The sequence below is a fragment of the Mus musculus genome, chromosome 11 (genome assembly GCF_000001635.26).
Source record: "Mus musculus strain C57BL/6J chromosome 11, GRCm38.p6 C57BL/6J".
Taxonomy (NCBI): Eukaryota; Metazoa; Chordata; class Mammalia; order Rodentia; family Muridae; genus Mus; species Mus musculus.
Window position 1 is genome coordinate 50,876,621 of NC_000077.6, and position 15,061 is coordinate 50,891,681.

Here is a 15,061-nt window from a genome sequence, read left to right on the forward strand (position 1 = left end):
AATACTTTAAAAATCTTTATGTAGACTATACAATGCTAATAAATAATGGGGAAAAGCAAACAGGTACATTTTAAGGTTTAAATCATGAACATGGGAGATACACCCTTACTGTAACTGAACATGGTCAAATCTAAAGTCCATCTAGGCACATCAGAGAAGAATGACTGAAAGCCAAATGACATATGGAAAGTGCCAGTACAGTTCCATTGCCAATAAGGGCAGCAAAAAGTCTTGTTGAGGAAAACCACAGAGCCCAGAAGACAATGGCATAACATGCTAAGTGTTAAAAGAATCAAATTGCCAAACTCAAAAGAGGAAATCAACCAAAAAAAGAAAACATCTCCAAAGAGTCAACACGAAAGTAGATAACTGCCTACTAAATAAACAAATAAACAAAAGATACCACCTATGTGTAGAGGGAGAATGAACATCCAAATGTTCAAAGCCAATATCTGAGTGCTACACCCACTCCAGTAGTGACCCGTGTGACAGACTGAAAAGCCTGGACGCGATCCCGAGGTGAAAAGTTCATGGAAACTTAGTCTCCTGGAACCGTGGCATCCTGTGTAACGAGTGCTCCAAATCTGTCCTTGCTTTAGTCGGTAAATGGATCTGTGTGCTTCCTCTTAATATTGCTTTATTATAATTGCCTCTAAGGATTGATTTTGACATATAGCTAAGTTAGATTCCTCCCAGTCCTAGGCAGTCCTTGAGCTGACCGTGGGCTTTGAATTCAGTAAGAATGTTGCCTATCCAGTGACATTCAGATTTGCCTCTAGTATTGTAAGAGAGATAGTGAAAGAAATCAGGCATTACTATCTACTACATAGAGTTAGAAATCTCAGGGCAAGCTTAGCAAAGTATACTTAGAATTTTCATTACAGTCAGGTATGGCAGACTACATTACTTATTAGTAGAAAGTACCCCCACACAAGATTATTATCACTTAGAATCATAGCCAACTTACTCCCATATGCAGGAATTTACCATTATGTAGGAGGAAGGAAGGTTGTGGTCTAAGGAGGAACCAGAGTAGATACTTAGAACTATAGATGGCTGAGTTACACCCATACACAGGAATTTACAATGGCCTATGGGGAAGGTGGACTATACAATAGACTAGAATTGGAACTATGGCAAGGGCTGACTTCTAAGATTAAGCTGACCTTAGGTGGGGCTGCTTTTGATCCCAGTTGTTAACACTGAATTTTATCCCAGTTGGTTCCTGCCAGTCCTTTGTAGGCATTCCTCTGTTTTGTGTCTGATACTTCGATGTACCTTGCCTGCTGTGATATCCTACTCCTCTGTTTTCTGTATTATAAAAAACTGATGCTCATTTTGAGACAAAATACATTCAGATTCAGCACACTTCCTTGTGTCTGCATCTGTCTGTCACCCCCTTCTCACCAACTCTTTGCCCACCTGTAACCGGAACCTGAGCTTCACACGCAGATCGAGGACCCAAGTGAGGTTCATCTGCGGCATCTGAGGAAGAGAAAGTGATGCATTTCTGCATTACTGACACATCAAAGAAGAAATCACAACACCAATTAGAAGTCTTCTGAACTGAATGGTGCTATACAGATATAAATGAGCTCATAGGACAGCTAAAGTCTTCAAATATAGTAGATATATAGATATTGACTATTAATCCAAAGAGATTAGTAAAAGAGAAAACTAAATCCAACAAAGAGGGAAATAATACAGAGAACAAGGTACCAAGAGATTAAAAAGCAAGAATTAAAAAACCTGATATGCCTTTAGCAAGACAAGTGAAGCATGAAAGACCCTGTTATCTATGTCAGTTTTCAGTAGTGTTCACGGGAGGTTCCTACATGGATATTCTTTGTGTTTCTCTGGCTTAGAGTGTATAGTGTCTCACATGCTAAAGCGGCATCAGGGCAGATTGCACAACGACTTGTAAGATAATGAGACAGTATGGCAATAACAATGGCTAGACTCACACTCCAAGGAGCTTGCTGTTTTAATAGACTGGCTTGAGTGTTCCCTGGGTGCTCCCTGGCATCTTCCCACCGCTGCCCTCCAATGCTAGGGTTATAGATGTGTGCTGCCATGTCCAGATTTACCTAAGAAGTATGGATCTGAGGTCTTCATGTTTTTGCAGCAAGCATTTGCACACTGAGCCTCTCATCCCTAAGTCTTAATCTTATGTGATGGTTTGACTAGGAGTGGCCACCCCCCTCCCCCAACATAGACTCACGTGTTTGAATGCTTGGCCCATAGGGAGTGGCACTATTAGAAGGTGTGGCCTTGTTGGAGTAGGAGTGAGTTTGTTAGAGGAAGTGTGTCTCTTTGGGAGCAGGCTTTGATGTTTCCTATGCTCAAGCCATGCCCAGTGTGGCACACAGTTAACGTCTGCTGCCTGTGGATCTAGATGTAGAACTCTGATCCTCCAGCACTGTGTGTGCCTGCATGCCACCAGGCCTCCCGCCATGATGATAATGGACTAAACCTCTGAAACTCTAAGCCAACTCCAAATTAAATGTTTTCCTTTACCACTGTTTGAGCTCCTTAGGCCTGGGTACACAGCTTAGTGACAGAGTGCTTACTCAGCATGCATGAGGCTCTGGGTTCAATTTCCAATACTGGAGAGTAAAAGTAGGACTTTTTTTCAGGCAAAGGAACACATAATTTTAGCACATAAAACTTCAAAAATTATGTTATTTTTATAGTCAGTGTACAATATTCAAAATGAATATATTTTAAGGATTAAAAAAAAAGAAATGATAGTGCTAAGTGAAAAAATAAAATTGCAATGTGGAAGACCAATATATCAGCTCTAGAAAATTCCCCAGTAAATTTAAGACAAAAAAAAATGCAACAAAGAGGGAGGATAAGAGGATATAATACACAATTAAAATGATAAAGAGTGATTGCTGTAGATGTTTGTGAACCCAAGTTCAGGTCCCTAGCCCCATGTAAAAGTTGAGTGTGGCCACAGCCTCCGAGACTCCAGCACTGAGGAGGGGGAGAGGGACAGGAAAATCACTGGGGCTTGCTGGTCACCTGCATAGCTGAAAAACAGCAAGCTTGGGTTCAGTGAGGAAGCCTACCTCAAGGCAATAAGACATCCTCCAGCCTCTGTAGACGTGTGCACTTGCACACACACACAAACGTTCACAGACCAAGAAAGAGAGTGGGAAGCTAAAGAGTATGAGATGCAGAGACCTAACGGGTGAATACAGGAAGAGGGTATAAAAGTGACCAGCAGCGACTTGAGATGGGAAGTCTGGTCATTATCCTTTGGATTCTGCCTGATTAAAAGTGATGTGGGACGCAACAGCTTTGGGATCAGTTGGGTCTGTGCTAATTCCAACCTTCCACCCAAGAGCCACACCAGTGCAAATTCATTGTCTTCACTGGGTAGCTGCAGAGGGCACCCATTATTCTTGCTTTGCAGGACATTAGGGGTTAAACATGTCAGCAAGCATAAATGTCTCTAGCCCAGACCACCCCGTGTGTCACTTCATTGTCAGCTCATGGCCCAGAGGACAGAAAATGTAAAATGCAAAGCCATCTAGCATGATGTTTTTCTTTCTGTGAGTAAAAATAACTGTCTAAGAATGAGTGCTGGCAAGGAGTTGGGCACAGAGAAAACCTTATTTGCTGCTGGTGGGAGCATAAAGCACAGCCCTGTGTAAATCAGTGAGGATCTCTCAAAAAATTAAATATAGAGTTACCATATGACACCGCTATCTCCTGCCTGAATAGATCCCCTAGCCCTCTGCATCCCGCCATAGCCCATCTGTGGTTACTGGTGCTTAATTTGCAATAGTAAGAAAATGGAACCGGCCGAGATGTCCGTTAATAGGTAATGATAATGAAAACGTGGGAAATACACAGAGTGAATGTTATGAAACCATGCAAGTTTCAGCAAAATGGAAGGTGTACTGGGATGGCCTAATGCTCCTTGTATCTAAGTTTGGGTGTCCCCAAGAGTAGTTGCCCTAAAGAGAGGAAGACACTGAGTGGCCTTGCCCGCAGTTAATTGTGGTCGGTAAATAAAGTTGCCAACCGCTGGGCAGAAGAGACACAGGTGGAGGTTTAGATTTCCTGGGCTTGGGACAACAAAGAAGAGGGTACAGGAAAGGAAGGGGGAGAAGCCGCCATGGGTTAGCTGAGCCATCAAAACATGGCCGTGTGGGCTGGTCAATTGAGTTAAGAGCAGTCCAAATGGAATATAGTAAATAGTAAGTAATATCTCGGGGTTCTTGGTAGGAAAGTAGATTCTAATAGCATGGAGGGTAAGCAGCTGCCCAGCTATTGTGCTGTTTAGGGTTTATCATAGGTATAAAGGTGATGTGTGTATATTCTATCTGGGAACTCCATAACTAAAGGTGGGGAAGAAGCTCTGAGCTCAGGATATTAAATAATTTTTACTACAGGAAGAAGAGGGAAAGTGTTATATTAGTGGAGGCAACTCAGACTCAGAAAAATTACAGAGCAGTGCTGGTACAAACCTTAAATTCCAGCACTTAGGAGGAGGCAGAGGCAGGCCAATCTCTTAGTTTGAGGCCAGCCTGGTCTACAGAGTTCCAGGACAGCCTGGGCTGCACAGAGAAACCCTGTCTTGAAAAATCAACTAACCAACCATGCAAAGTTACATGTTCTCACCCATTACGTCCCAGATTGTCACGTTTCTTTGTATTGTATGTGAGTGCTGGTATAGGCTATGAATAAGCAAGAAGGGAGACCACAAGAGGGCGAAAGAATGGCTGGGAAGGAGCGGGCAAGAGGACATAATGCAATATAAACGTGAAAGAGAGATGGGAGGGGGGAGGTGGGTATGGGGCAATCAGATGGGTGGAAGAGAACATGGGAATCAACAAAACAAATCTTGTTTGAAAATACTGTAATGAAACCTAGTGCTGTATGTGCTAATTAAAACCAACGGTCTATGCTAACCCAAGAGTAAGAGGCACAATGATGAGAAAATGCTAATCTGAAAGATCTGAGCAGTCCTTGACTGAAATGCATAGGAACCGTGTATAATGCCATGTCTTCAGGATGGGACCCAAGATTAAATATGATCCCCCCATTATGATTGTGTATATCTTATACACAAACCAAAGGTAATTAATTATATAGGAGAGTTTCAGTGTCTGAATTTTGGTTATGACCTGTCACCTGAAGTCAAGTGTGGTGGTTTGTCAGTACTTAAAACGTTGGAGATTTTGGGCTGGTAAGATAGCTCAGTGAGTTATGGCATTTGGTTGTCAAAGATCAAATCTACAGAATATTCTATAGGAGTGAGTTAAAGGTTTTCTTTATTTCCCTGTACTGGGGATTGAACCTAGGACACCATGCAAGCTCTACCAATGAGCTACATCAGTGGTAAGTTAAATACTTTTGTAAATAACTGAAATTTTGAGTTATAGTTAAATTCCATTAAACATTGAATCCTAGACATTTGAGGTGGTTAGATATTAACTATAAAATAGAAACCTTTGCCAATTTCACTAGATTACAGTGAAAAAAATAGTAAGAGGTCTTAACAGATACTTTACAGGTCAAGTATGGTGGCATATCCCCATCTTTGAGTCAGGAGCCCCAGGGGATACCACAGGATAAGCAACAGCCACTGAGCTGTCACGTTCTCCCCATTCCAGGCAGCAACTCTCACTAGCAGGCACACGCTGCTCTAAGTGTGAGCAGTGTAGCAAAGAATATGATAATCCTGGCCCTTCCGGCACCTGTAGCAAGCCCCGAGCCTGGCACAGGAGGACAGTTAAACTTGGGTGACTATACCTCCATGTGGCTAAAGAACAAGGATGGGAGGACATGGATGTCTGCTTCACTAGAAAGAAAGGAACTTCAGCAAGCGCAGAACTGTCTCCAGAACACCAGAGAGGCCCCTCAATGGGGACTCGCAGGCAGCTCCTGTGTGTTGGATTTAGAATAGGCCACTCCAACAGAGGCGTGCGGCAAGCAGACTGCTAATTTTCTGAGGGGCAGATATTTTTTAAAGATTTGTTCATTTACTTTATGTTTGGGAGTACACAGCCATTCCTTCAGACACACCAGAAGAGAGCATCAGATCCCATTACAGATGGTTGTGAGCCAACATGTCCTTGCTGGGAAATGAACTCAGGATCTCTGGGAGTGCAGTCAGTGTTCTTAACTGCAAAGCCATCTCTCCAGGACCTAGACTGCTAATTTTTAAAAATTTATTTTTATTTATATATATGAACATGTGTGCAGTGTGCCTGTGGAAGCCAAATGAGGATGCGGGATGCCCTGGAGATGGAGCCACAGACAATTCTGAGCTGCCCGATGTGGGACCTAGGCACAGAATCTGGGTCCTTTGGAAGAGGGTGAGTGTTCTTAACAGTGGAGCCACCTCTCCAGTCACAGACCAGTCATTTATGTGAAACAAGGAAAGAAGGAAGGGCTCAGACATGGACAGACTTCCATACAGAATGCCAGTTTGGATATGCTTGCTGGGACCATGTGACCCAGGCATGCCACATTTGCTGAGACTTCATGCAACTGCCCCCACCAACTGGGCTCCTTCCAATGTCTCCCACATGCATGGCCCTTACCCAGAACAAAGCCCTCAGGAGCCTCCTCTGACACACATTCTTCCACTTCCTCCAGGGGAAAGAACATATCTGGTTGGGATCCTAAGAGACCTGCTAGTGAAGGAACAAGAAAACCATGACGTAATCTGTTCATCCTGAGATAAAAGTCATTGTAAAGATAAGAGCTGGTCCCCAGAATATTCTAGAAATGGGGATTAGAGAGGTAGCATAGCGTGTTTGCAAAGGGTGGGACAAGACGTCTTGGGACCTGACACAGAGAGCCTGTTCCCACACCCCTTTCACTTGTGACACATCTCCACACTTCAACACAGCTCTGGGGACACCAAGGGACTAGACATACACTAGGAGTGAAGGCAAGATCATAAGCAAGCCCAATTCCAATCTAACCTGTTGTGCAGGGGCCCCAATAAGTCCTGGAAAGGTGATGCTGGGCTCCATGCTGTCCAGCTTACCTCAGGGACCCCAGCAAGTCCCCCACAGGTGACGCTGAGCCCAGCTTACCCAGTGAGACCAGGTTACTGTAGTTCTCTAGCATCACATCCTGATACAAGGCCCTCTGGGCAGAGCTCAGCTGACCCCACTCCTCCTGGGTGAAAAGCACGGCCACATCCTTGAAGGTCACCAAGTCCTGTGACACAGAACACTTCCTTACCAACCTGGGCATACCACAGAAAAGCTCAGGCTGGCTGTCTCCACAGCTCTCTTGGATCATCTCACAGGTCTCCTGCAGGAGGCTGGTGTTCAGGGACAAGCTACATGTCCTCAGCATCTCCTAGTGGCTGAGCCTTGTGCTGCAGACAAACTTTGTCTCCAACTTAGGCATCAACTGTAGAGAAGTCGTTATTAAAGACTGTGCAGTTGTTCACTGGGTCCACGTCTCCCAGTCTTTCCACAGCCCTAATGTAGCTGTGTAAAGTCTCAGCACAACACATATTGCTATGTTCTTACTCATGGTGGTGTAGATAAACAAAGGGCACTGGCAGAAGTGTAAAAGCATACAGCACACAGTACTGTACAGGGCTAACACTTGATAATGACAGCAAACCACACTGATACACCTAATGTCCTCTTTTTAAATCATTATCTTAGCATACACCTCCATACACTCTTTCCTGTGGAATAGTATGTCACGTTTCACCAGCAGCACCCTCACCTGTTTTGTGTTTCTGCATCCCTGGATTAATTAGGAGGCCAGGCTGAACGGCTCACCCAAACTATCTGGTTTTCAGAAATGCCCTCTGTGTGTTCACATGAACACCAAACAGCTCCATGAAGCACTTCTCAGAATGGGCAGAGTCCTTCTATGGCACATGCTCACTGTTTTCAGTAAGCTTTCCTTCTCATCTACTCACCCAAACACACGTGTGAGTGTACACACACACACACACACACACACACACACACACACAGAGGCACACACACTATGGAAATAATTCTTCTGTATTGTGACGCCATCTATGTCTTCTTTGATTACAACTCATCCCTTCCTTGGAAATTCTGACCAAGGACAGATTCTCTCTAAGAAACCTGGAATATAGCATGGAAAACAGCACCTTGCACAGTGTGGTCTTCTGAGCTAAGAAGCCAGGGAGGTAGTGTGCACTGAAGAAGGTCCAAATGGAAGTCCAGAAAAGAAAGCAAAGGATCTAAGTGGAGGGACTCTAAGCATATTCTAGACTCCATTTCCATAGCCAAAGTCTGTTGTATCTCTGTATTGTGTTTCTGATAAATGCCTGCTTTAGCTTAAGATAGCTTCGTTAAGTTTGTTACATGTACCCAAAGCCTTCGTGCACAGCAAGGAGCCAAGAAACACTGGCTGGAGTGAAGCCATGAGTAGATTTACTAAGAACCATTGCTCATCTCTGGTTTCTGACACAGCTAATGAAGCTGATACATTGTCTATCCCTAAGCGCTTCTGCCTGATGGCAGCCAAATTACAGTAGCTTGTGAACAACACAATAGTGTTTGACTGCCATGCCTGATATAGCTTATCCCTCCAAGGTCCATGTACCTGTGTGAATGTGTTGGGAAGTGGGACACCTTGAAGAGGTGGGGCTTATATGTGGCATGAGTAGTCTCCTGGAGCTCCATTCCCTGAAGGGTTTAATGCACATCTTGTAGGATTGGGAGGAATGGGGCAGGTCCCTCTGGATTGCAGTGGCTATTAAGAGCAGCACATTGTTATAAAGTGAATTTAGCACCTTGGACCTCTCTCATTTCTTCTCACCATGCAAAACTCCCCACACCTTTCTCGGTCCTGTCATGTGGTGCCATCGGCTACATATGATGCAGCCTCGAGCCCTTGCAACCTGGAGCTGCCCAATCTTGAACTTTCAGCCTCTAAATAAAGCTCTTTGATTACCAAACTCAAGAAGAGAATGAGCTGTCAGCAAGCTAGAACTGGTTGGTGGTTCTTCCAGCTTCTGACCTCCCATAAATCCCTGTCCCAGATAGTTAAAGACTTAAAAGAAAAGGAATTAGAACAGGTTTTACCTAAAGAGACTGGTACCACTCAGAATGCCTTTTAGATCTGAGCCCTTTGTAGACAGGCTCTCCATGTAGCCCAGGTTAGCCTCAACTTTCAATCTTGCTGCAGTCTGCCAAGTATTATGAATTCAGGTGTAAGCCACCATACCCAGCTTTGTGTGTGTATATGTGCCAGCTTTGTGAGAGTGTGTGTGTGGTGCTGGAGACTGAACTTAGAGCCCTATACATGCCAACCAAGTATTCTACCACAAAACTATCCCCCTAGCCTATAGAAGTAGAGTTCTTCAATTATTTTTGTACTAATCCTATATATTCTTCTTAAACAAAAGTTACACGTTATCTTTAAAAGACATCAATAACTACGTGGCGTCTAGGACACCCCATGTTCACGGGAAACAGTTCAAATTTCTTCTTTAGATCCTATGTCAGTTCCTGCCTTTACCATTTTGGACCACCATCTTACTGGCTAACAGAAGTAGAAAGGTTTTCATTTTATACTAACCTAGAATCCTGCCCAGATGTGCCACTTTCATGCCTTACAGAAAGCTCTAAAGCTCACTAGGAGGAGATGTGTGGTGGGAGGGAGCAGCTGGGGTCTTTGGGGGTGGCTGGAAAGGAAGCTTCTGGTTAGAGCAATGAATGAAGTCAAGGACACAACTGGGGATACAGGGGGACAACACTGGACAGTGATGACTCACCTGGACCAGGGCCGGGAGCTGGCTGACAGCCATTCCTTTTCTCTGGTGAGCTGAGGAGCATTGAGTAGGAAGGAGGCAGGGGAGGAGCTTTACAATTGCTGGGGTTCTCTGGCTAGAAGCATCTGCACTCCTGTAATGAGAGGGCCGGGTCAAAGGTCACAGGGATGCGCCTCACCATTCACATCCTGGCTCACTTTGTTCTTTTGCTCCCAGTGCATACTCCCTCTGAAGGTAGCTGTCCTCACCCAATCTGTAAAGTGACTTCTCCCCATGCCAGCTCTCCTTCGCATCTTTCCTTTAGTCAGATCCTGCATGCCTTCCCGTTTGTGTGGCTTTGGCTTTCCCCTGCAGAAAGCTTGCCCGGCCCAGTCCTCAAACTCTACCCATTCTCTGTCCCTTCCCCTGCAGCTATGCTTTGGCGTCTTAAGACAGCCTTTCCTCCTGGGACAGCTCTATCCCAACTAGAGGGAAGGAGGAGGCAAAGAGGTGACTTTTTCCTGAAAGGGAAGGGGAGTTAAACCGGCCAGATCTCTCTCTCTCTCTCTCTCTCTCTCTCTCTCTCTCTCTCTCTCTCTCTCTCTGTGTGTGTGTGTGTGGGGGGGGGGCTGTTTCGTGTTTCGGATGGGACAGTGTAGGGAGCGGGTTTCCGGGAGAAGAAATCATTCACATAAGTCACCCTCCACAGTTTCGTCAAGTGCAGGGGCTGCAGTGAAGGTGTCCCTTTCTCAAGTTCCTCAGAGAGAACTTGGAGCCACGCCGGGAATATAACCAGCAGCTGTATGCAACTGTATTTGTGAGTTTGCAGCAAGATGAGCTAGAGGTCCTGACCAACCCTTCTCAACGTGCAATCAGGTTCGGATCCCTTAGCTCGACTACAAAACAGTTCTGCTGGTCCCTTCCATGTGTGGAATCAAATCTCAGTACATGCGCTTCAAAGTTAAGGACGTGGGATCCACGCCTTTCAAAACGGACCACAACCCACCCTTAGTCTACGTACCCTCTGTTCTCAACTCCCAGACCTGACCTTCAGTCTCTGGACACTGCAGATCACCGTGGGGCTTCCCTTAGAAGCTTGTCCACTGCAGAGCATAGCCTCGACAGAGTAGTCAGGACACAATGAGCTGGAGCCTGCTGCTTGACGCGGAGCCGCGCCTGCGCGTTTGTCCAGGAGCCGGGAAGCCTAATTCCCACAAATCTCTCTGCTGCAGCGCTTAGATTTTTGGACTCCTTTTCTCAGAGGGAGACCAGGAGCAAAAAGCGATAAAGCGCGCCTGCGCCTAGTCACTTTGTGGCCGAAACTACAATTCCCAGAAGGCTCTGCGGTGCACTAGCCTATCGCTGGGCAGACAAGTGGTCTAGTCTTGTGGAGACCAGCAGTGAAAAAAGGTCCAGGATGCTGTTATCAAGGTTACTAGACTCTAGGATCTGCAAGCAAAGCCAGAGAACATCCAGGAACGTCGTAATAGCGCCTAACGACAGAGAAAGGTCTTGAAAGACAGTCAGTACCAAGCTCTCAAAAATGCTACAGCCTCTGTTGGAGCTGGACTGGAGAGGCATGATAGACCTTGAGTGCAGTGAGGGTTTGGGTAGCAGGATTACCGGAGGGGGGTGCGGGGGGGGGGAAGGACGATGGCCCTGGAAGTCTCTGCAGAGTAAACAAGTGTCTCTGGGAGCACGGGATAGTATATAGAGAAGCTTGGATTTACTTCTGGTGACTGTATTTTGCTGGGGCCTGTGAGTATCGAGTAATGTACCAGAATCTTTCCCTGAAGATGTCTAGTTGCCTTTGGATATGTAGTAAGTATTCATGGAGGAACTTTCTTATTGGGAGAAAAGTGAAACAAATTCAATTAAAAAAATATGATTTGAGATTGACACTTCTGGGATTGCTGGCCACCCTTTAGGATACAATGTCAGTGGCTCTGTCCTGGGCTTTAAAGATGTCATTCTCTCACTTAGGGCACACACATATAGGTTAAGGCATAGAGCAGAGAGTGTTGAAACAGAGTGACTCCTGCACTGCAGTTTTTGTGTGACTAGGGAAGGTGGTCCATCAAACAGAAAATATTCATTAGGAGTGAATGAAAGGACAGGAATGCTGAGTTAGGGGTTTCAGAGTGAGAAGGGGCAGGGTGTTTGGGAGATTTTACTGTCCCAGGAAGAGCTCCCCACAAAGAATTTGGCTTAGGATATTTGATGCTTAGCAAGACCAGCATGTTCACCAGGAACAAGGAAAGAAAAAAGGGCTCAAGATGACATTGTGTGTGACTCTGAGGTTCTGACCCCATGGTAAAAATGTGGATTTATTTTGTGTGTGAAAGGAAAGCAATGGAAGTTCCAAGTGGACAGATGAACTTATCTGTGCAGACTATGGTCAGTTCTGGGCAGGACAGATTCAGGGTGAAAACTAGGGATGGTCGTAGGACAGTGACTTAGCATTTGTTGGCTTGCTTCCTAACAATCAAAACTCATCCAAAACAACAGCAAAATAAATTAAAAACCCAGACTATGGTGTAGTTGAGGGAGAGAAAGGACAGTAGACTTGGAGTTTTCTGCAACAGTCAGTGTGTGGCATACCCTCCCTCCAGTATACACCTCTTGTAAGGCTGGGATGATCGGTTTTGTGCATGGTGTAAGATTGTCTTTGTATTATTCAAATGGTGATTTCTGTACCAGCAGAGATATGAGTACAGCCCAGACATTGGAATTGTTAAGCCACACCTGTCTTAGTTGCTTTGTAAAAGCCTCTAACACCTTCTGATTGGTTTAATCAAGAGGTGAACAGCCTATGGCAAAGCAGGATATGATAGGTGGGACTTCCAGGCAGAGTTAGGAACTCTGGGAGGGAGTCTGAGGAGTGAGATTCCTCAATGAGACACAGAGGAGAGATTCTTCAGTCAGACTCGAGAGATGGAAAGTTCTCCATCCAGACAAGGAGGAAGACAGACATGTAAAACTGAGGCGAGGCAACCAGCTATGTGGCAGAGATTAGATTAATATAAACGGGTTAGTTTAAGTTATAAGAGCTAGTTGGGAACAATTCCCCCAAGGACTAAATCCTTCATAATTAATAACAAATCTCCATGGCATTGTTGGGAAGCTTATGGGTTACAGTTAATCCAATGGGTTATTTTCTATGACATTTGCTTTGAGAGCCTAGTGATCCTCCTAGGAGCTGTGGGTTCTGGATGGCATGCTAGTAAATTTAGACATCAGTTTTCAGATGTATCGACAATTAAATAGCATTTAGCACTAACTGTGTTAGGTATTTCCCTAAGCACTTTATTATCTAAAACAACCAAGAGCACCAAGTTTTACACCATTAAGAAAGGAGGAAACAGTCTCTAATTATGGAGCACCTTGAGCGAGACCCCAGTAAACAGGTGGGACCAGAAATCTCACCCCTGCTAATGAAGGAATATGAAGCATCCACACTGTGTGCCTAGACTAGCTAGGAGGAGACAAGTCTTCCAAAATCTTTGATGAAAGTAGTGAAACTTCTGTTTATCTGATTCATTCCTGCTGGGGCTAAGTGAAGTCATTAGGGAATTAATATCATATGGGTAGCCTTCCGTATGTATGTGTGTGGGTGTGGGTGCACTCACAGGCACCTGCTGTGTATATCACACAGAGAGACATGCACAGCCTCTAAACAGCACTGGCATGTAGCTCAATTGGTAGAGTGCTTGCATGAATATGTGATTTCGATACCTACTACAACTGCAACTCAGGAAGTAGAGACAGGCAACAGATTGAGTTTAACAGCAGCCTGGATGAGACTGTCTTAAAGATTAAAGCAACTGAAAACACACTGTAGTGACACCTTTCTCCTCAAATGGCTCGAGCTAGGATGCCCTTAGGAGCTTTCCTTACTGTTCCTAGCATTCACCAGGCCACACCCATTTTCCTCATGCACTTTCTGTCATTAGGATCCAGGCTAAGGAAGAAAGGGGTTGGGAGACACCAAAACTATTTTCCTGTCTGTTATCCCTATGAGCTCTGGATATGCAAATTAAAGTTTATATAGGACCAATCTGACTTCTTCAAGACTGGTTACTACTTAGTTCCTATCGCTGTGTTGCAGAGCCTATCAATAAGATCTTTGCATTAGGGTGAAACACCTTCCTTTAGCTTCATTTCCTGTTACTTTGGCTGCTCTCAAATAACTAACCCCCCAGAATTTCCTAGATGTACTGGTCTTTTGGGGGTGGGGGTTGCCATTTTTCATTGATCCTGTTGCTCAGCTATCAGTTGGCTCACTCCCTTGGGCACCCTGAAGTGGGGGCTACTTCTCAGGAGGGACCAGGTGTTCTCCATCCTATGTACTGTGAATAGAAATGTTTGTAGTTAAGTTATTGTTCTAGTCAAATATGGTGGGCAGAGATGAACTCATGCCAACTAGTGTAAATATAGGCAAGTGCCCTACCTCACCTATATCCAAAGGAGTCAACTTCCAGGGCTGTTGGTGTTCAGTGTTACCTTGGATGATCTCAAGAAAGAGCCACTGTAGGATGAATCTAGGCTTTTCAGAAGTAGCATGTGTTAGGGTCCAAGAATTGCGGAAGGAAGACCTCAGACTCAAATAATATGTCAGGGCAAATAAAGCGAAATAACCAGCATTAAGGGGTCAACCATGACTTGAGAGGCTCGCAGGCCCCTTTTATGCAGGAGCAGGGGAATTTCCCAGAAGGAGTAGGTAACCTCTGATATGATTGCTAGGGGCAAAGCAGTGACAGTAGGCACCATTTTGATTGGTTGCTATGTTAGTTTCTTTATATGTGGTGATACCTTGAAGAGTTTTGGAAACCAGCTCAGTTCTGGCCTTGTTATCTCCTCCAGCTAAGTGTCTCAGGACATCACTCAGCTCCAGATTTTTCCTCCCTAAGTCAGGGCGACACTTGAGTCAAGGCCATTGCCAGTGGCGACACTTGAGCAAAGACCATTGTCAGTGCTCATTGAGAAGCCCATCATGCCTTCTGGGGAACTGACATGTTTTTATTCCCAAGTTTTTGAACCTTTCAGGTTCTCTGATGGACTGAACTCCCCACTTTGCTGAGCCTCTTCATTGTTACACAGGGGTGCCTTTAGTAAGCCAATTTCCACATACCAAAACATCTCATCTAGGAGTTTTCTGAGGGAACCATTACATAAGCAATTCTCAGACATATAATACTTTCTGGTTTGCCAGGTATGTCTTGGGACTAGGTTATGCCAAGCTTTAGTGATTCGTTCAGGAAGAGCAACTCCATAAATTTCAGATAACAGTCATTATTTACAAAGGCTATTTCAAAGTCTACAATGGCTACTGGTCCT

General features: G+C 44.8%; 1 protein-coding gene across 12 annotated transcripts in view; it reads right to left on the reverse strand.

The window, feature by feature from the left end:
* Zfp454 (zinc finger protein 454) overlaps positions 1-11,014 on the reverse strand; it is a 14,917-nt gene extending 3,903 nt beyond the window's left edge. Inside the window, exons 1-5 of one of the 12 annotated variants that reach the window (NM_001382449.1) lie at positions 10,773-10,890; positions 9,749-9,878; positions 7,065-7,191; positions 6,564-6,653; positions 1,423-1,485 (exon numbers count right to left, since the gene is read on the reverse strand). In NM_001382449.1, the coding sequence (NP_001369378.1) occupies positions 1,423-1,485; positions 6,564-6,653; positions 7,065-7,191; positions 9,749-9,781 (313 nt within the window). In that variant the 5' untranslated portion in view covers positions 9,782-9,878; positions 10,773-10,890. Of the gene's footprint in view, positions 1-1,422; positions 1,486-6,563; positions 6,657-7,064; positions 7,192-9,748; positions 9,879-10,745 lie in introns of all 12 variants that reach the window. The other 11 variants (NM_001382451.1, NM_001382450.1, NM_172794.3 and 8 more) reach the window with 11 other exon arrangements.
* Positions 11,015-15,061: the final 4,047 nt, after the last annotated feature.